Source organism: Heteronotia binoei, chromosome 6, assembly GCF_032191835.1.
Source record: "Heteronotia binoei isolate CCM8104 ecotype False Entrance Well chromosome 6, APGP_CSIRO_Hbin_v1, whole genome shotgun sequence".
Classification (NCBI taxonomy): domain Eukaryota; kingdom Metazoa; phylum Chordata; class Lepidosauria; order Squamata; family Gekkonidae; genus Heteronotia; species Heteronotia binoei.
In genome coordinates, this window is record NC_083228.1 from 26417149 (window position 1) to 26442713 (window position 25565).

Sequence of the window (25565 nt, forward strand, 5' to 3'; positions counted from 1 at the left end):
TTTGCACTAGCTGCAGTTTCCGGGTTCGGCACAGGGGCAGCCCCATGTAGAGGGCATTACAGTCGTCTAACCTCGAGGTGACCGTTGCATGGATCACTGTTGCCAGATCATCTATGCCCTCTCAAATTTACTAATCTACACCTTTTAGAATATATATCCACAGCAGCTAGACTACTCATTGCCAGTTCTTGGAAGTCACTCAAACCACTCACTATAGCCAGCTGGCTGCTCATACTTCAAGAAATATACATCCTCGACAAATTATCAGACTGTGCCCCAAACTCAAGTCCTATTTCACCCCAAGCTCATTCTGTCTGGTCTCCTTTCCCAGAACTTTTGGCACAACATAAAGAATATTCTACTTTTCTTAAAGCTGTTAATATACCGTAATTTATTAATTTTAACATATTTTTTATTCTGCTGTATCCATCTGACCAACTTTTCTTTAAATAATTTTCTCAGTTGTATTACTTTATCCTATATTTTTATTGTTTTCTATCCTGATGTTGTATAGATTGCAATTCTCAGTAAAGCTACAGTTTGAAAAAAGAAACAAAAAAGCAGAATGAAACGGCTGACCGACTGGTCCTTTCCACCAGGCACCCCAAAAGAACTGGGGGGGAGGTGGAGTGGGTGAGAATGGGGTGGTTCCACTAAAAATGGTTAACAGATTCCTAATTTGCAGTCCAGTTCAACATCAAAAGTGCTAGACTGAGTCAGATATTTCATCTCTGCTGCTACTCAGGAGTGGGCTCAGGGCAATGGGACTGCAGAATCACTCCCCTCCACTACCTTGCTGTTGTCACTGGGATGCAAGCAAGAGGTCGTCCTCATTTGAGGCAGGTGGAAGCTACCCCCAGAAGTTGGCTTCCTGAGCCATAAATGGGTTAGGATCCAGCAACCACCGCTGCTGAACTGGATGGTCAGGGTAGCAAGGCTCCCCCCACCCAGCATGGAGCCCAGGGTTGCTTCCTCTGTTGCTGACCGTCCACGCTAACACAAGCTTATTTTGTTATCTGAGCTATTCTTTTTACTCCCAGTCCCTCTGACTTTTCCCCTGCAAAGCCTAGAGGAAACAACCATTCTCCTTTGCTAAGCATTCAATAGATTCATTTGTTAAAATGTTAAAATCGTTTCAACAAACAATTCATTTCAGCATACTAAAAATTCCAATGTAACACACCTTTCTTTGCTTTCAGTATCATCTTCACTCTTCAAATACATAGAGAAATCAATAACGCCAACCTGAGAAGAAATAGGTTTATTCACTTTTCAGAAAGAAAGAAAGAAAGGATGTGATCTTCATTCTCCCAACAGTACTGGAAATGTAATCAGTGGTGTGAAAAAATCCACATTATGAATAACAACTGTGTTATTGCAGAAAGCAGCTTCGGAGGATGGAAGAAGACAGGAAGGCCTGGCGTGACTTTGTCCATGGGGTCGCAAAGAGTCGGACTCGACTGCGACTGAACAACAACAACAATATTAATAATGCAATGCATAGGTCACTATATCAATTTCTTCTATTTAAAACGTTCAAGCAACCATGTTTAGATTATGATGCTGATCCAGATATGTGCACAAAGGACTTGTGCGAGTGCAGTGAAGCATATTCTGATTTTCCCCAAATCAGACTCCTCCCATGTTACCCCCATAAGGATTTCAAAACATCCCCAATTGCACAAGAGCATCAATGTCATGCTGTGATTAGACTAGGACCTGGGAGACCCGGATTCAAATCCCCACTCTGCCATGGAAGATTGCTGGGTGAACTTGGGCCTGTCACATACTCTCAGTCTTATCTCCCTCACAAGGCAGTAGTAAGGATAAAATGGAGGAGAGAAAAATGATGTAAGCTGCTTTGTTTCCCACTGGGGAGAGAGGCAGGGTATAAATGAAGTAAACAAATAAATAATGAGGTTTTCTGGCTCATATGAACAAGCAAGTTATTTTGAGATGTTCTTCATTTTAATTAAAGTTCAACATCATTTTTTTTTCTTGCCATCAAGTCACAGTAGACTTATGGTGGTCCCGTAGACATTTGCCATTGCCTGCCTCCAGTTTGATGTAGTTGTTAAGTGTGCGGACTCTTATCTGGGAGAGCTGGGTTTGATTCCCCACTCCTCCACTTGCATCTGCTGGAATGGCCTGGAGTCAGCCATAGTTCTGGCAGAGGTTGTCCTTGAAAGGGCAGCTGCTGTGAGAGCCGTCTCAGCCCCACCTACCCCACAGGGTGTCTGTTGTGGGGGGGGGGGGAGGTAAAAGAGATTGTGAGTCGCTCTGAGATTTGGAGTGGAGAGCGGGATATAAATCCAATATCTTCTTCTTCTCCATGTCATAACCCTGGTAATTCCATAGAGGTGACCCATCCAAACACTAGCCAGGGCCAACCCTGCTTAGCTTCTGAAATCTAATGAGATCGGGCTAGCCTGGGCTAGCCAGGTCAGAGCCCGACATCACTACATACTTGTATTTTTTATATGCACATAGGGGCAATTTTGGACATGTTTCCTCCGTAAAGGAGTATATGTTAACAAATTATGTCAGAATGCAAAATTCCCACAGATTTTGCCAGAAATCACCCTGACCTGGAGCAAACAACAATACAAGGCTTTTCCACACATCCCATTTGCAGAGAGCAGCTCTTTCTCATCTATATTCCAAGATGCTGCATCTGATATAGTACTTTCCCAGCACCCACACCTTTTTAATTCATGGGTCCCCTTCTGAAAGCAGAAATTATTTTCCAAAACTGACTGGGATATAAGTATAGCCACCTTCAAGAGGGGTTTAGATAAAAATATGGAGCAGAGGTCCATCAGTGGCTATTAGCCACAGTGTGTGTGTATATATAAAATTTTTTGCCACTGTGTGACACAGAGTGTTGGACTGGATGGGCCGTTGGCCTGATCCAACATGGCTTCTCTTATGTTCTTATGCCAATCATGTAATTCGTTGGTGCATCCATTTCTCTCCCACAGATATTACAAGCCACATTCAAATATTAATAAGATGTAACCCCTCGCTCCAGCACAGACTTTTAAGGGTGTGTGTGTGTGTGCATGCATAGCAACTAACACAGCTTTACACTGTAACCTCTACAGCAAGGAACACCCCCTCCCACAAAGCCATCCTCCTGCACATCTTGAAGGCCAAATAATGAGCACAGCTTTCATTCTTGGAGAACACATACAGGGAAATCCTCCAAATGGCATGCCTCTTTGCATGATTTCATGAAAAAGCCATACATTTCCTGAACAAGGAACTTCCTCATGTGCCCTCCCAACCAGTGTTGTCCTATAGAAGCAAAAATGTTATGAATCAGCAGTTCCTACACATTTTCATTGTATTTCAAGGGAAATGAGTCTGGTTTTTTTTTTCAGGGAAGAGCAGCTCCTATATATACTAAACTGAGCAAAGAAGTTATGCTTGTATTTTAAATAAGTCCATTAAAAGTTTTGCTGCTCCCACCTGCCAACACACCCAAAGGTTGCCAACTCCAAGCTGTAAAATCCCAAGAGTTTCAAAGCAGAGCTTGGGGGGGAGGGTATAATGCCAAAGCGGCATCTAAAGCAGACATCTTTGTAGTCTGGAGATCAGTTGCAATACTTGGAGATCTCCAGGCCCCACCTGGAGGTTGCAACCTTACCTGAGCATCATGTTCTAGCAACAACGTATTCCATATCTATAAAATGAAGCTGAAAATCTTACTGCAAAATACTTGCTTACAGCTTTGTATTCACTCACTTGTGAATCCAAGTCTTCTCCCTTCACACACAGGTTGGCATCTATTACGTTTAAGCCAACAAGCAATCCAACAATGACGACTCCTTCTTCTTCCATCATCAGGGCATGATATTCGTAAAATTCACTGTAAAAAGTACATTGCTTCTTTAAAACTACTTTTACAGCATGAGACACATTTTAATACACTTTAAAACAGGTTTTTTAAAAAGAACAGAAAGAAACGCCTCCCACCTTGACCTGGATAGTCCAGGCAATCTTGACCTCATCAGATCTCAGAAGCTAAGCAGGTCTGACTCTGGCCAAGTACTTGGATGTAGGGTTGCCAAGTCCAATTCAAGAAATATCTGGGGACTTTGGGGGTGGTGCCAGGAGACTTTGGGGGTGGAGCCAGGAGACATTAGGGGTGGAGCCAAGATCAAGGCTGTGACAAGCATAATTGAACTCCAAAGGGAGTTCTGGCCATCACATTTAAAGGGATGGCACACTTTTTCAATTCCTTCCTTCCATAGGAAATAATGAAGGATAGGGGCACTTTCTTTTGTGGCTCATAGAATTGGACCCCCTGGTCCAATCTTTTTGAAACATGGGGGGTATTTTTGGGAGAGGCACTAGATGCTATACTGAAAATTTGGTGCCTCTACCCCAAAAAAACAGTCCCCCCAGAGCCCCAGATACCCGCGGATCAATTCTCCATGATTTTCTATGGGAATAAATCTCCATAGGGAATAATAGAGTTCCCAGCAGACATTTCCCTCCCCTCCCCCCGCTTTCTGATGACCCTGAAGCGGGAGGGAGGGTCTCCAAACTGGGGGATCCCCTGCCCCCACCTGGGGACTGGCAACCCTACTTGGATGGGAGACCTCCAAGGAATACCAGGGTCAGGATGCAGAGGCAGGTGATACATGCCACCTATCTGAAAAATGTCCTAGCCCCATTAGGAGTGACTTCCAAGTGTGCAAGCACACACACACACATACACATTTTAAAAGATTTTTTTTTAAAGAAATGCCTTTCAATCAGGCCTCTAATTGACTTCATTACTGATATCCAAAGTGATTCTGAAAACCACAAATCACATTGGATTTTAGAATATGGCAACTCCATAGAAGCTGAAACTACTCCCAAGAAATATAAATAGAATTAGATTTTTCTTCAATTAAAAAAGGGTGCAAACTGATCAACAAAATTAAGAATTCCTACGTCTCTTTTATATCAACAGAGTCACAGTGCAATCTGAAGCAGAGTTACATCGATTCTAAGCATATTGACTTCCAGGGATTTAGAAGGGTATAACTCTACTTAGGATGCCACGCTTGAACACATTACATTTGTCTGGAATGCAACCAAAGTTCTGAACTCACATAGCTATGGAGAAAGGTCAAAAGACATCTGGGTTCAATGTTTAAAAATATCAAAATGGGGAAGGGGGAGTGGCTACTCAGGAGATAGCACTTGACTCAAACACAAATCCCATTTGTGCACAGCCTTTACAAGTCTGCCACCCCACGCTTCAGTGCAGACAAATGCATCCCCATCCATAAGGGAACACAGAAACAAAATTCTGGGTTCTGGAAAAAGCTGTACAGTTTTGCATTCCATAAGGATTCAGTGCTACCTACTCTTGTTTATGCTATGAGCTTGGAGCATTTTCAATAACTCAGTTTAAGTAACAAAAGCAACTGACATTTTCAAATCTCCTGTGATATAAAGCAACTTAAATTCTAAGTCTTTTTGGTTAACCAAAATGAGTCTCTCTCTCTCACCTTCAGCCGAATCTTGAATTACTGTCCATATTCTAACTATACCGAAATACAACACAAGTATACTGTTATGGCAGCAGATACAGAAACGACTTTAATTTTTCTCACAGACTTCTAGGCTGGCCCTCACCTGAGAAGGTCTCTCCGAATGAGGAGACATCGCAGATAGTCTGCCATCTTTTTTTGCATCAGTGCCAATCGTAACCAAGCCCGAGCACGTCCCAATGGAGTCCTGATAAAGGAAAGGAATAGCTTAGAAAATAGCCAAACATGAACCAGACACTGGGTTGATCTCCTTCTGTAAGCAGACTATACCTGTTTGCACAAGAGAGGAGAGTGATTTTTGCAATGACTCCTTCCCACCTGAAGACTCCCAGTGTCACATCCCATACCATTCCTAAGGATCCCTATCCACAGGAGTGGCCTCTCAATGGGTAAAAGAGGCTGTAAGAGCAAGATGGAAAAGCAGGAAAGCACAAGGGGAACTCCTCTTGAAATTCCTTAGATCTAACCCATAAATCTTGATGGCAATCAACAGCTTTCTGATAAGGAAATCTCAAGCTCTTACCCAAGACCAGGACTTTTTTTGTAGTAGGAGCTGCTTTGTATATTAAGCTACACCCCCAATGTAGCCAATCTTCCAAGAGCTTACAGGGCTCTTCTTACAGGGCCTACTGTAAGCTCTTGGGAGGACTGGCTACATTAGGTGTGTGTGGCCTAATATGCAAAGGGGTTCCTGCTACAAAAAAAGACCTGCCCAAGACCCTCTTTGTAGCTATCCAAGACAATAAAATCTCAATTATAACCGATCTTTTCTAACATAACAGATACAAAATTATAGTACACCATTACTTTTTCTGCGGCAACTCTTTAAAAGTAAAGAGCCTTATTTAAGTAAGAATCCAACTGCTTAGATTCAGGCTTTGGAAGAGTTTTCAGGATACTGTTCTTCCACAAGAAGGGGGAAGCAACCAAAAACTTTCCAGAGCAAGCTCCATCCATGCAAGAGTGGAAAGGAAAGGTCCCCTGTGCAAGCACCAGTCGTTTCCGACTTTGGGGTGACGTTGCTTTCACAACATTTTCACAGCAGACTTTTTTACGGGGTGGTTTGCTATTGCCTTCCCAGTCATCTACGCTTTCCCCCCAGCAAGCTGGGTACTCATTTTACCGACATCGGAAGGATGGAAGGCTGAGTCAACCTGGAGTCAGCTACCTGAAAACCCAGCTACCGTTGGGGATTGAACTCAGGTCATGAGAAGAGCTTAGGACTGCAGTACTGCAGCTTTAACACTCTGCGCCACGGGGCTCTTAATGCAAGAGTGAGGGAAGGACAATTATAGCTGATATCCACCCTGTCCCGCATGGCATACTCCTCCAGAGGGTTCTCAGCTGTCATCAGTGGCTTTTCATGAGTTGTGGGAAAGTAAAATTGCTGGGGGGAACCCACTCTGTTTACTTTGGTTCCATCATATTGTAATTCACTGCAAAATACTGGGTAGTGGAATCAAGAGAGGAGGAGTTCAAAAGTCAGGAGACATTATATCTGTTGTCATTGCTTGATTCTGACAGTGCTACTGAAATACTGGTCAAACTCTGGATCTCTAGTCATCCCAGGCAAGCCTCGCTCGCCAAGAGCTCTCCTTTCTTGCATTGGGTTGCTTTTGACTCGTAGTGGGGGGAGGGGCTAATGAGTTATGCTAATGAGCTCCACCACCTATTTTTCTACAAAGTGACCCCTGGATACATGCAACTGATTATAACAACATGTTAAGCAGTTTTTAAAAATGAAGTTTTCTGATGTTTATTCAACTTCTGAAATATGGATCTCTGTTCCAGTAGGTCTCATAATGCAAGCAAGAAAAGCAGAGGTGAAGGGAGCAGGCAAGGCATAAAATTAATTCAAAGCGTATAAGGAGATCTTTGTTAGCGATGCAACTTACTTGAGACCAGGTAAGTCTCTCACACTGGCAGCTATCTCCTCAGCTTCTGGGTACAGCTTCTCGACAAGCTCCAAAGGGCCCCAGATCGTTTTATTGTAACTTAGAAAAGATTTTCTTACTAGAAGAGAAATATAAATATTATGGCTTTTCATACATTTCATGTATTGTCAATATAAGCAGGGGTGAAATTCTAGCAGGAGCTCCTTTGCATATTAGGCCTCACCTCTCTGATGTAGCCAGTGCTCCAAGAGCTTACAAAAAAGAGCCTTGTAAGCTCTTGGAGGATTGGCTACATCAGGGGTGTGTGGCCTAATATGCAAAGGAGCTCCTGCTAGAATTCTACCCCTGAATATAAGTATACTCAATATGCTATGCCAATAAGATATCAGACTGTCTAGAGAGGAAAAAAATGTGCTGTCATTTTAATAGAGGTTAAATGGATTGTTATTTATCACGTGGTGTTATTTCCATGTCATGAAACATTTCAGCTGTTCATTTCCACACATTAAGCCTCTATTAAAGGTGTATTTTTCTCCAGGCCCGTTGGCAACCAAGTATGCTAGAGATTCTACACAATTATTGAAACAAATTACTATGGTCCAGTCACTAAATATCTGTTTTGCATGGAGAAAGCCGCTTCAGGTACAGTAGCAGATAATGTGAAAGACCTCTACTTGAAACCCTGTAGAACAGCTAGCTGCCAGTCTGAGTAGACAACACTGATCCTGAATGGCTACAAGTATAAAGCAGCTTAATGTGTTCATGTAATAAGAAGTCAAAAGAAAGATAAATCACAGCTGGTCAGGATCACACTTATTCCAGTACATCAATAGAAACAACAAGGACAGATAAGCCAACGGCTATATTTACACATCAAAAACTAGCCACGATTTAGATAAAGATGCGTAGCTGTGTACAGTGTCTGTCTGAAGCAGTAGTAAAGAGCAAGAGTCCAGTAGCACCTTAAAGACTAACAAAATTTGTGACAGGATATGAGTTTTCATGCGTCACTGCTCACTTCTTCAGATATTTATTTATTTATTTATATTTGAACTTATATCCCGCCCTTCTCACCGAAGTGTCTCAGGGCGGCTTACAACATAACAATTCACATAATTCAATTTAAAACATTTACAAGTACAATTAAAACCATAGTAAAACAGATAAAATAAAACCAGCGGTCTGTAAGAGCATTTTATTCCATCCAGAGGATGTTCTCATTGTCAGTTAGATGTTATAGGCCTGCCGGAAGAGGGCTGTCTTGCAGGCCCTGCGGAACTGCCCTAGGTCCCGCAGGGCCCGCACCTCCTCCAGCAGCTGGTTCCACCAATAAGGTGCTGCTACTGAGAAGGCCCGATCCCTGGTGGATTTTAGACGGGCCTCCTTTGGCCCGGGGACTACCAGCAGGTTTTGTGAACCCGAGCGTAGTACTCTCTGGGGAACGTGTGGGGAGAGACGGTCCCTAAGGTAGGCAGGTCCTAGGCCATATAGGGCTTTAAAGGTAATGACCAACACCTTGTACTGGACTCGGAATATTACTGGCAGCCAGTGCAGATCCCGGAGCCCCGGCCGAATGTGCTCCCATCTTGGGAGCCCTAATAGCAGCCGGGCAGCAGCGTTCTGCACTAACTGCAGTTTCCGGGTCCGGCACAAGGGTAGCCCCATGTAGAGGGCGTTACAGTAGTCCAACCTCGAGGTGACCGTAGCATGAATCTGTATCTGAAGCTGCAGCTGAAGAGGTAAGTGGTGATGCATGAAAGCTCCTACCCTGCCACAAATTTCGTAAATCTTTAACGTGCTACTGGACTCTTGCTCTAATCATGATTTGTTTGGAGGTGTGAATGAGACTGGATTTCTTGCATTTGCTCCTCTTGCCACCCAGATACATACTGCCAAGACTGAAAATTTTGATCTAACCAAAGTTTGTTGTGGCATCCAAGTATGGGCATTTTAGAATCCCAGTTTGTGGGCAAAGACACAAACTTGTTAAGTTTTCCTCCCAGAGCCAAACACTGTAGCATTCTCATACTACAGACCAGGGCTTTTTTTGAGCAGGAACGCAGTTCCGGCTGGCTTGGTGTCAGGATGTGTGGCCTAATATTTAAATAAGTTCCTGCTGGGCCTTCTCTACAAAAAGCCATGTGTGAAACAATGGTAACATCAGAGAGTGTGGCCTAATATGCAAATGAGTTCCTGCTTGGCGTTTTCTACCCAAAAAGCCCTGCTACAGACCAAAACAAAATACTAAGATGCTTTCACAAGACTAATAAAAAATTAAAACATGCTAAGTTTACCTTTAAGGCCATGTTTCAGACAATGCTCCATAACAACAAAGAACTGTTGCAAAGGTGGATAATCAGAATCAAGAGTTCGTCCAAAGCTCAGAGCAGATTCAATGAGCCCCTTGATACTCAGTTTAGCCATATTCAATAAATTTGCTCGTTCCACTGCTGTGGGGTCTTTCACAGCTAAAAAAAGAGAAAAACATAATTAAATAGTACTGAAAAATCAATTATATGAAAAACAATGAAAGCACCACACTATGAAACATGGTTTCACAGATATAACTAGCATGAAAGAGAAAATGTTGCTCATTCTGACCAAAAAAGAAACTCATGCAGAACACTTCTACAGGCCAGAACTGGTACTCGCCTTGTCTCTCAGCTAAGCAATGAGATATGTCAAATGAGGAGTCCAGAGACCCAGAACAAAACAGCCTTGGAGAGGGGTAAAAAACAAAGGAATAATAAAACATGGCTTTTAGTAATTACAAATAATATAATTAATATTGGTAGATATATGTCTGGGTTCAGGGACAAGAATTGTCTGAGAATAGCAAGGATATCTTCAAAGACTTGCGTACTGGTTGAAGTCCAAGACACAGTCATATGTATGAGAAACCTGTAATTCCTATTTCTATATTCTTTGTCATAATGAAAAGAAACAAGAATGAACAGATTTTATACATTTTGCAAAATACATGAATCTAGATAAACTATGTATGGCACTTGAAGTTGTAAGATAATTAATTAGCCAAGAATGTGATTACCCAACAGCTGGGATAACTAGTTATTGCTGGAAGATGACTTTAAAAACCTACAAACATAGGAAATTGAACTGTAACTTGCTTACTTTTGGCAATAAATCATTAATGGGGTCAAATAATAGTTCTCCTTTAATGGTTTTTGTGAAATCAGTGAAGGGTATTATCATATCTTTTAAAGTGAATCTATGTTGAAAGTGTAATTTTTACATTTTAAGAGATAGATTAAAATGGAGGCAAAATTTCCTCACAATAACAACTGTACTATATCCAAAACATTGCTGTGGTCTGCTTCTTACCACGAGATGAATTATCTGACATAGGAAAGCTCAGGGGTTCTTAAATGCACTTGTATATCTGATTCAAGTCTAATGAGCTACCCAGAACAATGGAGTGTATCAGCACAGACCTTTTACTTCCAGTATCCCTGCAGCATTGTGTTCTGCTTTACATCAGTAAAGCACTGGCTGGCATTCACCCTGGTTGACATGCACTTGGAAATTTCCCCATGGCTGCCCAGACCAAAAGTTCATAATCATTCCCCATATAGGCACCCTAATTTATTTTATCTTTGTATTCAGTTATTTGTTGCATCCTCTTTATCAAACAGATCCAGGTAGGTAGCCATGCCGGTCTGAAGCAACAGAATGAAGTTAGATAACCTTCAATTCCATTCACCTATGTAGAGGCATCTGCCTATATATACATGAAATGTTAACTTGCATTTCTATGTATCTGATGAAGTGTGCTTGCACATGAAAGCTCATACCTTGAATACACTGATGGTGCCACTGGACTCTAACTTTGTTCTTTATCAAGCAGTTGTTAATATGATGATCCACAATATTCTCAAGGGGTGGTTACCATGAAACAGCATTTTCAGATCAATGCCTAAAGCGGACTAATGTTCCCCTTGCATTTTTTAGCATGGCAGTATACCAAAGGATCCAGTGAACTAACCACAATTTCTTTGCAATCCACTATTTGTGGATGTAAAGCTTTCAGCATCAAATTGCCTGAGCAATTTACTATTATTTGCTTTTGCAAGATCATTCAGTCTTAAATATTTTGCATTACTCTGCAATGTTCAGGGCTTTTTTTTGAACAGGAACACATACGAATGCAGTTCCAGCTGGCTTGGTGTCGGGGTGTGTGGCCTAATATGCAAATAAGTTCCTGCTGGCCTTTTTCTACCAAAAAAGCCTTGTGTGAAGCAATGGTGATGTCAGGGGTGTGCCCTAATATGTAAATGAGTTCCTGCTGGGCCTTTTCTACAAAAAAAAGCCCTGGCAATATCTACAATATTCTATCATCCTGTTGTTCATTTTTTTATGCTTTAGCGCTCAGATCCAGGTGGGATCCTGGACCACTCAACACTCCATCAAGGCAGATGATCCTATTTATCTCTCCTTAGCGCTAATGTAGTCACCAGCTACAGCATACCATCAAGGATGGCAGGAAACAAGCCTATCCCGATAACCCTCAAGGTCCTTCCAACAGACATGGCTGGAACTCTTGTCAAAGCCCTGACTGACCTCTGGAATGCAGAAATGACTCAGAAAGTTGACACAGTTGCTCTCCTAATATCATCTTCCTGCTCACAGAACCCAGTTGGCTCCATGATGTAGCAAGGAGCTTAGAGTGATGACGCTACTTGAGCACAGGTGGAGAAACACCAGGGATCTCCAGCCAAAAACATGACCATGCCTACTCTATGGCAGTGATGGCAGCAAAGCATTCCTACTTTCCTGCTACCACACCATCTGCAGATGGTACTGCTTTTCTAGGAGGTGAGAGAACTCAATAAAATGTCCCCTGTTGAGTTAGAAAACTCTATGGGGCTTGCTATTTTTCATGTCATTTCGCAGTTAAAAATATCTCACATCTGCACTAGCTTAATTCTTACAGTTCATTCTCAGGAAGATATTGCTATGGCACTGTCTGGTCATGATTTAATGGAAGCTTTTTCAGCTGCAGTTTGAGAACACTGATAGAGTGCTTAGGAAGGTGTAGCATACTATGTCTTTACTCATCCCTTGCCTCTCTCGGCTGTTAAAAACAGTATGGAGGGGAACACTGAATGTGTCAAGGAAGTGATGAATACTTCCCTAAAGAGGGAAAAGATCCAGCTGCTTTAACCGAGTCAGCAACGCGTTATGTGTGTTAAGTGCTGTCAAGTTACTTCTGACAATGGCTATCCTATGAATTAATGACCTACCAATGTGCCTTATTGGTAACAGCCTTGCTCAGGCTTTGCAAACTATAATAAAGTGGATTCAACGCAAGGAAGAGGAGAGGTGGTAGTGATCATAGCTCTTTATTCCAGCACAGCATAGTATAGGACTGCACACTAAGACTGGAGAACTGGGCCAACGGGGCCAACTATATACACTACAGGGTTCCCGGGCAATCATTCAAACCAGTAGGGGGTCTGGGATTGGAGAAGGGCAGCAGGGATTTGAATCTTACTGCCCATTGTTCCCAAGATCAGTCCTACAGGCTCCAATGAACCAGGCAGGAACACCATTGAATATACATATTACAGTTCACATACACAACACAAACTAAGGGCTGTAGCCTCCTTCATTGAGTTGGATCATCTCATGTTGGGCCTTCCTCTTTTTCTGATGACTTCCATTTTTTCCTAGCAGTATTCTCTTATCCTGTGACTCTTGTCTTCTCATAATGTTTCCAAAGTATGATAGCCTCCGTTTAGACATTTTAGCTTCTAGGGAGAGTTCAGGCTTGATTTAATCTAGAACCTAATTATTTGTCTTTTTGTTGGTCCACAGTATCCATAAAATGGCATACATAAAATGGTATCCCTTAAAAAAAATTAGCAATAAGGCCATCTTTAAAAAGGCTTTCTTTCACCAAAAGATATAAATAACAGTTTGCCATCTGCTATCATCCCCTTGTGGGACAAGGTTGTCAAGTGGCTAGCGGCAGCTCACCCCTCAGGTTTTACAATTACCTACATGAGTGCAATTATTATTTCAGGAACAGTTTGTGGATGGAAACTGCGTTGATTGCTCTAATGGATGACCACAGGGACGGTCGAGAGCTTCAATCAGGCTATCCAGAGAAGGGGTCGTTTTGTAGAAAAAAAGGTGGTGGAGCTCATCCTGGGATTGTTATGCAGCTGCTCCTACTATTCAATGGACAAGGAGGGAAGGAGGAGGGGGAACTGTCAGAAAGGTTCAGGAGCTGTACTCCTGTGAGCTCCCGCTGAATCCGAGGCCTGATCCAGAGCATCTGATGAAATGAGTTTTGACTCATGAAAAATAATGCTGGAATAAGTTTTGTTGGTCTACTGTACTCCTGTTTTATTTTGTTGCTAGAGACTAACATGGTCATATATCTGTACTGAACAGGATCAATCGGGTACTACTGATGGGATTCTATATTCAGTGCCCAGTGATAATGTTCTATAAATGGAATAGGTAGATCATGTGATCCACAGATGCAAGGAACATGGATTGTTCACCCATTCCTCCCCCAGCAGTCTGCTTCAGGTGCCCTGTCATCTCAGGCTAGGTGGCAACTCAAGAAAGGGCTTTCCTGGCCATGGAGCTGAAACTTTGGAACTCCCTCCCCCGGGGAGATTCAACTGTCTCTTTCAATTGTTGCTTTCCACCAGTAGATGAAAACTTTTCTGTTTCCATTTGGTGTACCCCCTGTAAACCTCTACTGTCCCTCCGCTCTGGTTGCTTGTAGGTTTACTTCTACTGTCCCTCCACTCTGGTTGTTTGTAGGTTTATAATGTTTTTATGGTATTGTTAAATATTTTATATATATATATATATATATATATATACATACATACATACATACACACACACATACATATATATACACACACACACAGAGTATGTCACAGAAGTGAGTACACCCCCTCACATTTTGTAAACACTTAAGTATATCTTTTCATGTGACAACACTGAAAAATGACACTTGGCTGTAATGTAAAGTAGTGAGTCTACAGCTTGTATAACAGTGTAAATGTGCTGTCCCCTCAAAATTACGCAACACACAGCCATTAATGTCTAAACTGCTGGCAACAAAAGTGAGTACACCTCCAAATGGGGCCCAAGTAGCCATTTTCCCTCCCTGGTGTCATGTGACTCGTTAGTGGTACAAGGTATCAGGTGTGAAGGGGGAGCAAGTTATCGCTCTCACTCCCTCATACTGGTCACTGGAAGTTCCACATGGCACCTCATGGCAATGAACCCTCTGAGGATCCGAAAAAATGAATTGCTGCTCCACATAAAGATGGCCTAGGCTATAAAAAGATTGCCAAGGCCCTGAAACTGAGCTACAGCACAGTGCCAAGACCATACAGTGGTTTAACAGGACAGGTTCTACTCAGAACAGGCCTTGCCGTGGTCGACGAAAAGAAGCTGAGTGCCCGTGCTCAGCGCTTTGGAAATAGACGTATGAGTGCTGCCAGCATTACTACAGAGGTTGAAGGGGTGGGGTCAGTGCTCAGACCATACGCCACACACTGCATCAAATTGGTCTTCTGTTGTCCCAGAAGGAAGCCTCTTCTAAAGATGACGCACAAGAAAGCCCACAAACGGTTTGCTGCAGACAAGCAAACTAAGGACATGGATTTCTGGAACCATGTCCTGTGGTCCGATGAGACCAAGATAAACTTATTTGGTTCAGATGGTGTCAAGCGTGTGTGGCAGCAACCAGGTGAGAGTACAAAGACAAGTGTGTCTTGCCTACAGTCAAGCATGGCGGTGGGAATGTCATGGTCTGGGGCTGCATGAGTGCTGCTGGCACTGGGGAGCTACAGCTCATTGAGGGAATCATGAATGCCAACATGTACTGTGACATACTGAAGCAGAGCATGATCCCCTCCCTTCGGAGACTGGGCCGCAGGGCAGTATTCCAACATGATAACGACCCCAAACACACCTCCAAAATGACCATTGCCTTGCTAAAGAAGCTGAGGGTAAAGGTGATGGACTGGCCAAGCATGTCTCCAGACCTAAATCCTATTGAGTATCTGTGGGGCATCCTGAAACGGAAGGTGGAGGTGTGCAAGGTCTCTAACATCCACCAGCTATGTGACGTCGTCATGAAGGAGTTGAAGAGGACTCCAGTGGCAACCTGTGAAGCTCTGGTGAACTCTATACCCAAGAGGGCTGAGGCAGTGCTGGAAAATAATGGTGACCACACAAAATATTGACACTTTGAGCCCCATTTGGACATTATCACTTAGGGTTGTACTCACTTCTCCTGCCAGCAGTTTAGACATGAATGGTTGTGTGTTGTATAATTTTGAGGGGGGCAGCACTTTTACACTGTTATACAAGCTGCAGACTCACTACTTTACATTGAAGCCAAGTGTAATTTCTTCAGTGTTGTCACATAAGAAGATATACTTAAATATTTACAAAATGAGAAGGGGTGTACTCACTTCGGTGACATACTGTATACATATATATATATGTATTAAAATGCTGCTTCAGACAACTTTACTAGAGCTGGTTATATAAAGATTATATGGGATGTATGCCATACAAACATGTTAGCTTTACATGGTTAAATATTTACAAAAGACAAACTCATCCTAGGAAGCATTAGTATATAAAACAACATAGGATACAGTAAAACTTTAGTGGCTATTTATGGTACAATTTCCCCAAAACTGAATTGGCCTGGCTAGACTTCCCACTGGAATACCATCCAGCCCAACTTTAGTAATTCTGCTACCTTCATGAAAGAAGACACATAGGACAATTGTTTATTAACCAACTTATATCTTAAATGCTGGATGAAAGCTTTCAAGTAATACAGAATTCTTATCCTGGCTAATGAACAATAAATCAAGATGTGGGCAGATTAGGTAGCTGTTTACCTAGCTCAGAACCATGCATTTCAGAACAAAGCAGCAAAGTGGCTGGAGTCGCATTATCTGAATCACAAAGCCTTTTTGAAACCAGAAATACCAGTCATAACTAATATCAAAAGACATGGCTCACTTTTTCTTCTTAGGAAGAGATGAACAAATGGATCTGAAATAAAGTTGTTCAAGCAGGCCTTTGATGCTTGACGAAGATGGCTGCCACCGGACATCACACAGAACGCCGGTGATCACTGTTTGGAATTCCAATGCCGCTATAATGTAGGGATTCAGCACTTTAAAATGGTTTTAATAATTTTTAACTGTAATATGTTTTTTAAACTGAAAATGTTAAATTATGGTTTTATATACTGTACTGGTTTAATTGTGTAGATACTGTGAGCCGCCCTGAGTCCGCTTGCGGAGAGGGCGGGATATAAATCAAATGTAATAAATAATAATAAATAAATAAATAAATAAACAGAGAACCTGAAAATGCCTAGCAAGCTTCCCTTGACTTTCTTCCTTCTAATTAAACCCTTCAAAGGAGAATATATATGCCTTTAGCAGTAAAAGGCAGTGCCAGGTTGTGTGAAATGGCTATAGTAGTGCCCTGATCATAAGCATTTTGAACCATTTAAATCAGGGTTGTCAAACTCACTTGTTATGAGGGCCAGATCTGACATAAATGAGACCTTGTCAGGCCGGGCCATGAGTGTCATAAAATGTAATGCCAGGTAGTGGAGATATAAACTTTATAAAGGACACAGAAAACACAAATATATTTTTAAAAAACTTAAAACATGCTTAAAACATTAGCAAACTTGCCATATTTTGTTTATTTCTCTGATAACTGACACCTCCTGCTCTGAATTACTGCATCAAAATCTGGAGCTGATGTCTGTGCTGTAGCAATCTTGAGTATGCTGTTCATGTGTGTGTGTGTAAGTTGCAAACCTACTTCTGATTTACTGACATTCCTTACAGAAATCTCACAGTCAATGCTTTGAGCCTAAGACCCAGAGGAAATCATGAAATGGCTGGCATTGTGAGCTTTTGTACATAAATTGCTTCATATGCTGGTCAAGAACATGTGAAGGCACTATGACACACACTGAGGGCTATGTGCTTGTGTACAAAACTATAGTCTTCCCCAGAGAGATAACTACAACTTCTGTGCCAGTGCAAGAATAGAGAAATGGCAATGAATAGTGGTCAGTATCAGCTACTATTTGGGAATTCTAAGTTCAAAATCCCTAGTCTACAAAGGAAATGTTCTGGGTGAACGTGGTCTGGACACACACTCATAGTCTAATCCACCTCATTGGCTTGTTGTTATTACTCATCTACAGGGGGGTTTTTTTGTAGCAGGAACTCCTTTGCATATTAGGTCATGCACCCCTGATGTAGCCAATCCTCCTGGAGCTTACAGTAGGCCCTGTAAGTGCTTGGAGGATTGGCTACATCAGGGTTGTATGGCCTAATGTGCAAAGGAGTTCCTGCTACAAAAAAGCCCTGCTCATCTAAATAGTTCACATTACTTTCCTACTGAGAAAGATTGGATCATGAGGGCATGAATACAGTGAAAAAGATGAGGGGAACCCAGTTGCACCCAGGAAAGCCCTGGCATAATGTGCCCAATAAAACTCTCTCTCTCTTCTTACCAAGCAAAAAGCTCATACCTTGAATAAAACTTTGTAGGTCTTAAAGGGTCTTTGTATCCCTCTCGTGTGATTGAGGGAACTGGGCAAAGCAAGCTCTTGCTCTTTCCTGTCAGAGGATGAGAAGGAGGAGCCTCAGCCAATGGATGGAAGAGAGGCTTGGCTCAGTAGCTCTGCTGTGTGACTGGAAGAGCCTGGCAAAGCAAGCTTTTGTTCTTTCCCTCCCTCCTTCCCCAAGAGAGGAGCATCAGCCAATGGAGGGGAAAGAGGCTTTGCTCTGTAACTCCCGTGCAATTGAGAGAACTTGGCAAAGCAAGCTGTGACAGAGAAGGAAGCAAGAGAGGAAGAAGGAAGCAGATGTCAGCCAGTTGCATGTGGGATGCATACAAGCCACGTGGACCAGATTTGGTCCATAGGCTGCATGTTTGACACCCCTGATTTAAACAGCCAGTTGCCTGTGGGCCAGGGCAAGCAAAAAAAAAAAATCACATCCAGACAGTGATGTGGGAAAGAAAATTTTCTAATGCTATTTTTTTCCTGTTGAAAATTTTTCTGACCCACATATGTAAATATAGCCTTGTTTATAGTTGCCAGGGTTGTTGTGCCGCAAATCAATCCTGTATATATGATTTGCATATAAATCCTGTTATACGGGTCAAATGTGGGACATGAAGCTTGAACAAACCCCAGTGCTTCTATATGGTGTATTTACCTTCTTTTTGACAATATTTAAATATTTTATTTATTTAAATTTCAACTGGAACATTTTCCAATCCAAATTTTCTTAGAAAAACCACACCACAACCTCCAAAGGACCAGGCAGTTAAATATTATAACACTTCTTTCTCTCCCCTTCCTCCTTCTTCTATTAGGCTGCAAGTAATTAAGGAAAGTACATTGGAACAGGCAGCATAGGGAGGATGTGGACTAGTAGCTTTGATGGACTTCTTTGCAAAATTAACTTTTTACATTTTTGAAGGTATGTTGTTTCAACAACCATGCTCATCTGAAGTGTTTTTATGATGGCAAAGCAAATTTCAGAACTGACCCAAATACGTATCTGTGATTTTAAACTGTGACACAGAAGTTTCCATTGGGTACATAAGCAACATATTTCAGGCATGGCATGGGTGTGTGAATTGAATCTGTAGCAAGATGAGCTAGTGAAAACTACAGAATTCCTTAGGAGTCCCAGTGTCCATGCTTCCTACTGATTATCTCTAAAATCATCTCTATTTTCTGTACATTTTTCCAACCCTGTTTTGAAACTACGAGAAATGTAGGATCTTGGTACAGTAAGAATGAAGAGCAACAAATAGTACGACAAACTCTCTGTTTAAGTATGAAGTGTGCAGTGCTCAAAAATTCCTCACTGATCCCATTTCTTTCCTCTACCCTATTTTACAGCAGCTATACACAATATGGAGTGAAATCCAATAAAGACATGACTCAGCTCAGCAAACCTATACCACTAAGTAGAAACATCATTGCCAGTAAATGAAGTCTTTACTAGCAGTTTTATACTGCTGTTATGTATAATTCAATAAGAAATCTGGTCCATGGTCTATATAGCTAAAACAATTTCTCCTGCAGCCTACAAGTCTGCTTTAGCATTCAGTCCCAATATGAACAGCCTAACTTCACGACCATGGCTAGATTCCTATTTTTGCTTTGAATTTAAGTGTCAAGGTATTAACAGTCTAGAGATCACACAAGCAACATGATACCTCCAGAGCCCATTTTCATTACAAAACAGGCATGTAGCACACTGTGACCCCCCAATTTTGTCCTAGCCATGAAGTCACAAGGTAGGCAGCTCATGGTTGACTCAGCCTTCTACCCTTCCAAGGTCGGTAAAATTAGTACCCAGCTTGCTGGGGGGAAACTGTAAATGACTGGGGAAGGCAATGGCAAACCACTCCATTAAAAAGTCTGCCATTAAAACGTTGTGAAAGCAGCGTCACCCCAGAGTCGAAAAAAAAATTGTAATTGCACAGGGGATTACCTTTATCTTTTTACACATCACACAAAGATACATCAGTTTTGTTGTCCATTTAGAACATCAAAAACTGCTTCCACTTAGGAAGTGGAAAGCAGAAAAAATCTCTTACCTGGTGTTAGTTGCCATCCCAAATATCCAAGAAGCATTTAAAATCCCATGGTGGAGCCATTTAGAGATATGTGATAATTTGGGAACAAGAAAAGAGGAGGCAAGATGGGGTTTTGCTCACAGTCACACCAATCGAAGTGTCTTTCCTTAATTTGAAGGGGCTAACATTTTTATTTGTGTGTGTATGTGAGGGTCCGAGTTTCATATCTGTAACATGGGGATAATACTACCTCCTTTGCAGACCTCTCATAAACCACATAATCAATGGGACATTCTCCCGGGCACTCATGATACATACGTTAATGTACCAGCAATGATCTCCTGCCATTTATATTGGCCAAACTGGAAATTTCTACAATAATAGAATGTGTGGATAAATGGATATGCTCCAAAATCAGCAAAGGAACATTTCAACCTCCTTGTCCATTCCACTGCAATATTTCAGCAGAAGAGTACCAAAGAAAGGCTCCTGTAAGAAGCTGCTGAATTGGAATTCATACACAACTTTGATACTATCAGACTTGGATGCAAAGAGGAACTGAGGGTGGTTAGCTCACTACAGAACTTACAGGTTCACCACACTATTCAGATTCATCTTACATTGTTATTAATCAGCAATTGTGAATGGTCCACACCCATTCTGACTGCACTGTTTACTCTGTTGACTAGACTTCGTTACATCTGTGCTGTATAACGTGACAAGCCTTGTCCTAGGAAAACTGGCCTTCTCTCTATAATAACTCACCTCCACACTATCAGTCTTTTGCTGTTGATAGCCTTGGGTAGCTATATATTTAAACTCATATGTGCACTGTTTCCCCATTCCACGAGTCCTTCCCCTCTGCTATGTGTGTGTGTGTGGCAACGGAATGTAACACTTTGGACTCTAGAGACCAAGCCCTATGAGGAAAGCCTGAGGAACTTAGGAATGTTCAGTCTGGAGTAGAGGGAGCTTGGGGGGGGGGGGGGGGACATGACTGGTCTCTTTAAGTATCTGAAAGGCTGTCACTTAGAGGAGGGCAGGGAGCTGTTCCTGTTGCCGCAGAGAGGACTCACAATAATGGGTTTCAATTAAGGGTGGGAATGTACCAGGTGGATATTAGAAAAAGTTTTTTACAGTAAGAGTTGTTCAACAATGTAATCAGCTTCCTAGGAAGGTGGTGAGCTCCCCCTCACTGGCAGTATTTAAACAGCGGCTGGACAGGGATACTCAAGGCTGATCCTGCATTGAACAGTGAGTTGGACTAAGAAGAACTGCAGATTTATACCCCACCCTTCTCTCTGAATCAGACTCAGAGTGGCTTACAATCTCCTTTATCTTCTCCCCCCACAACAGACACCCTGTGAGGTAGGTGGGGCTGAGGGCTCTCACAGCAGCTGCCCTTTCAAGGACAACCTCTGCCAGAGCTATGGCTGACCCAAGGCCATTCCAGCAGGTGCAAGTGGAGGAGTGAGGGAATCAAACCCGGTTCTCCCAGATAAGAGTCCGCACACTTAACCACTACACCAAACTGGCTCTTAATGGCCTGTATGGCCCCTTCCAACTCTGTGATTCACTTCTATTTCATGCATCTGAGGAAGTAGGCACTCGTTCACAAAAGCTCATGTAATAATACATTTGTCCCACCTTTAAAGTACCACTACTTTATGTCTGTCTGCCTGCAGCAGTCTACCATGGCTATCCTTCTGGAATTCTGCTTTACAAAGCTGAGACACTGTTAATACAAAGCATGTGGAGTTCATTGAACATTATAAAGGCACTATTTTTACATTAAGAATCACCATGAAATATTGGTCAAAGGAGAGTACCAAGCCTGATATAAGCATAGCAAAGTTTGGAGAGAACCAAGGGACAGACAGTGCAGGAAAGAAGAGGGTAAAACACATGTTCCTAAGAATCCAGTGCCAGCTTGATGTGCCCAACCCCTGTAAGGCCTTTAGGATTCTTGTGCTGATAACTTCTAGTTGAAGTAACAGACTGTGGTCTCCCGAGAGCAGTCCCAGGGCACTCTCTGTCTCTCCACACACACGAACACACACACATTCTACAAGGGTACTGTGTTAGTCTGCTACAACCGAAATAAAGAATTGACAAACTTACTATTCCATAAGCTTTTGAGAGTCAGTGTGTATTTCATGCATCCAACAAAGTGCTGGTGACTCATGAAAACTTCTGGATAATCTACATGTCAATCTTTAAAGTTAATCTTCTAAGGCTTTTTGTTCTTTTCTAAGAGCACATGTGGCCTCTTTCTTGAAGAACCTCCCCCAGCTGAAAGCTATAGGGGCAAGTGCTGTTTTGACACAACATGACACATTACAAAGCATAAGCACACTCTCAGCAAAAAAAAAAAAGCCTTTCTGACGCGAAGCCATGACACAGTTGCTTCTTTTCCACACCCTGTTTTGCATCAGCTGCAGGAGTTCATTCTCCATCCCTTGACAGAATCAAGCATGTAAATCTCCACCTGGAAGGCTTCTGTCATTCAGCCAGTTGCCAAAACGTCATTCATTTGGAACAATCACCCCAGAGTGACAACATTCAGACACACATGTCATGTCAAAAATGACGCTGGGGGAGAAACAAGCCCCTAGGATGACTGAGGGAGAAATCCTGCAGGTGTTAACACCGCTTGAAGACCTTCCATTGCTAAACCCAGATTTCACTACTAGACAAATCCAGTCCCAGAGGAAGAGAGGGGCTTCCCACAGGCCTTAGGGAAGTGGGAAGAGGAAGAAAACCGTCTGTGGTGTGGGGGCACCCACAGTAACTAATGACACCCTTCCCCGCACACACACACACACGGAGGTGCAGAGGGTGGAGAGCTGCTCGGGAGCAGACCTGTCGTTTGCAGCCAGGGAGGCCTTAGCCTACACAGACACCCCCTCTCACACACACACAGCGGGGAGGGAGCGGGCAAAGGGAAATCCAAGGCAGGGAGAGGACCACGCACGGACCGACCGAGCCCTCCTCAGGGAAAACGGGTCCCGCTCCCTCCCCAGCAGATGTCCACTCGGACAGACAGAGGAGCGAGGCTCCCGCCGTGCCTTCGCCTTCCCCTCGCCGCCTCGCTCCGCTGGCCCCGCCGCCACCCCCTTCTTTCTTACCCATGGCCAGCGAGGAGCAGCAGCTGCCAGAACAGCTCAGCGCGGCCCCAGCCTTTGCTCCTTTCCCGGCCCTTCGCCAGCCCCCCTCGTCCTCCTTCTCCATCTCCGCCTCTTCCCACACAGCCTCGTCCGCGGCGCCCCTGGCGGCCGGAGGACTGTAGAGGCCTTGCCGCCCCCAACCGGGCGGTGCTGAGGGAGGGAGGGAGGGCGGGCGCGCTGGGAAACACGGCCTCTGCGCGGGAAGAGAGGGGGTTGCCAGCCTCCAGGTGGGGCCTGGAGACCTCCTGGAATGATAACTCATCTCCAGATTTGCTCCCGATGGTCCACCAGGCCCATGGCAGTGGCGGCAGGAAACCATCTACACTGGCCACCCTGCCCTGTTCCATCTACTGTGGCCAGCTCCCTTCCATCTAAGGCCCAGTTATAGCCTTAACCTGGCATGATCTTCTTTTATATGTTTACATTCTCCGATGCATGAAGCACACCACCTAAAGTTTCAAAAAAATGACAGGCGGTAGGGAACTTACTTGTTTGAAAGGCCAACTTCAAGAGAAATTTGTGAATTCAGAGTGGGCAAGGAATACTCAACCGTTGATAAACACGGAAGAACAGGATTAAGAAATTCAGATCTAATCTAGGAAGGTTTATTTCAACAACCTTTGGGTGAGATAGGAACACTGTTCTTTGTGGGAGCACCGATTTTGCCACCCTATAGGAACACCTGAGCAGAACCTAAAGATATAAATTGAATGCGGTTTTACTATCCATTAAGGTGCGCCTAAGTAATTTCTTCCGGTCCTGAAAGGTAGAGCCAACTCCGTCCATCTTAATCCACTGCCGTGGCCCTAAGGAAGTGAAACTCCAACTTCTGAATCATCACCATACTCCTATGTGCATCAGCACATCTTTGACCTCTGGGAGTGGGTTTGCTGCAGTTAGTATAAATAATATTAGTATAAATAAAATTACCCAACCACTATTGAGCTCCAGAAGCATGACACAGATGCTATTTTACTGTGTAAAGATGAAACACCAGGAAAAGCAGCCAGCAAGAAAAGTAGTAGTCTGTACCCAACCACACAGTTAATAAAACGTAAGTGCCTTAAAGCTTTTTCAAAACATAGCCTTCAGACATGTGTGTATAGGGGTGAAACAAGGGAAAGGTCACCTCCTCTTAAGAAAACTCAAGCGCTCTTCAATATTTGGAATGTTGCTGGATACAGGTCCAGTCCATATTTGACCCTCTGTGAAAAATAGGACTGCGTGGCAGGTCCTAAGCGTTTGTCTTACAATAGAAGCCCTGCTGCTTTCAACAAAACACTAAAATATACATCCTTCCTGTTGCATTCTGAAGATGACTAAATCAACATTGCATAAAAAAATTGCATTGTCAATACAAAAACATTACACTGTCAATGCAAAAACAAGAATCTTACAGTAACACTGTGCCAAGTAAGCTTGCTTAGGATCACAGTCCACTCATTTCAAAGTGGTCATGCAGATGCTGAGAAGTTACTACTAGCTCACAAAAGCTTGTTCTGTGTGGCTTATCTGTTAGTCATTTATAGTTCATTGACAGTCTGGAAGACATGTGCATGGAGCCCCTGACCACCTCCTTCACCAACCTAGGGGCCTCAGAACATGACACCTGGTTTCATACATCACAATCAAATTAGTAGCAATTCATAAGTGTGGTTTGTTAGCCCTAGTAAAGTTAAAAGGTAAAGGTAATCCCCTGTGCAAGCACCAGTCATTTTCGACTCTGGGGTGACGTTGCTTTCACAATGTTTTCACGGCAGATTTTTTACGGGATGGTTTGCCATTGCCTTCCCCAGTCATCTACACTTTCCCCCCAGCAAGCTGGGTACTCATTTTACCGACCTTGGAAGGATGGAAGGCTGAGTCAACCTAAGCCGGTTACCTGAGCCAGCTTCCGCTGGGATCAAACTCAGGTCGTGAGCAGAGAGTTCTGACTGCAGTACTGCAGCTTTACCACTCTGCGCCACAGGGCTCTTTTAGTAAAGTTAGTTTAGCTTTAAATACATATGAAATGAAAACACAGTGCAACTATTTGTATTACAAATGCAAGTTCATATCAAAAGTTTATTACAATACAAAAAATTTTATTACAATACGAAAAATAATGAGAATTTAAGAGCTTGACACAGAGGTTAAAAAATTATGTCTATCCAGTAAAGAACTGCATCTGTTAAATGGAACAGTGAATAAACACAGTGAACAGCACCAACCGATTTCCAAGTTCAAAGTTGCAGATTATGAGGTAGTTTTCCAGAGAACCTACTTGAGAGGTGTTTATGAAACAGTGACATGGATCTGTGCTC

General features: G+C 42.9%; 1 protein-coding gene across 3 annotated transcripts in view; it reads right to left on the reverse strand.

Annotated features, from left to right (window-relative positions):
* RUFY2 (RUN and FYVE domain containing 2) overlaps positions 1-23337 on the reverse strand; it is a 60358-nt gene extending 37021 nt beyond the window's left edge. For all 3 annotated transcript variants that reach the window (XM_060241165.1, XM_060241164.1, XM_060241166.1), the window contains exons 1-6: positions 23224-23337; positions 9742-9915; positions 7448-7565; positions 5638-5739; positions 3748-3871; positions 1184-1245 (exon numbers count right to left, since the gene is read on the reverse strand). In XM_060241165.1, the coding sequence (XP_060097148.1) occupies positions 1184-1245; positions 3748-3871; positions 5638-5739; positions 7448-7565; positions 9742-9915; positions 23224-23326 (683 nt within the window). In that variant the 5' untranslated portion in view covers positions 23327-23337. The remainder of the gene's footprint in view (positions 1-1183; positions 1246-3747; positions 3872-5637; positions 5740-7447; positions 7566-9741; positions 9916-23223) is intronic.
* Between the last annotated feature and the right edge of the window lie 2228 nt (positions 23338-25565).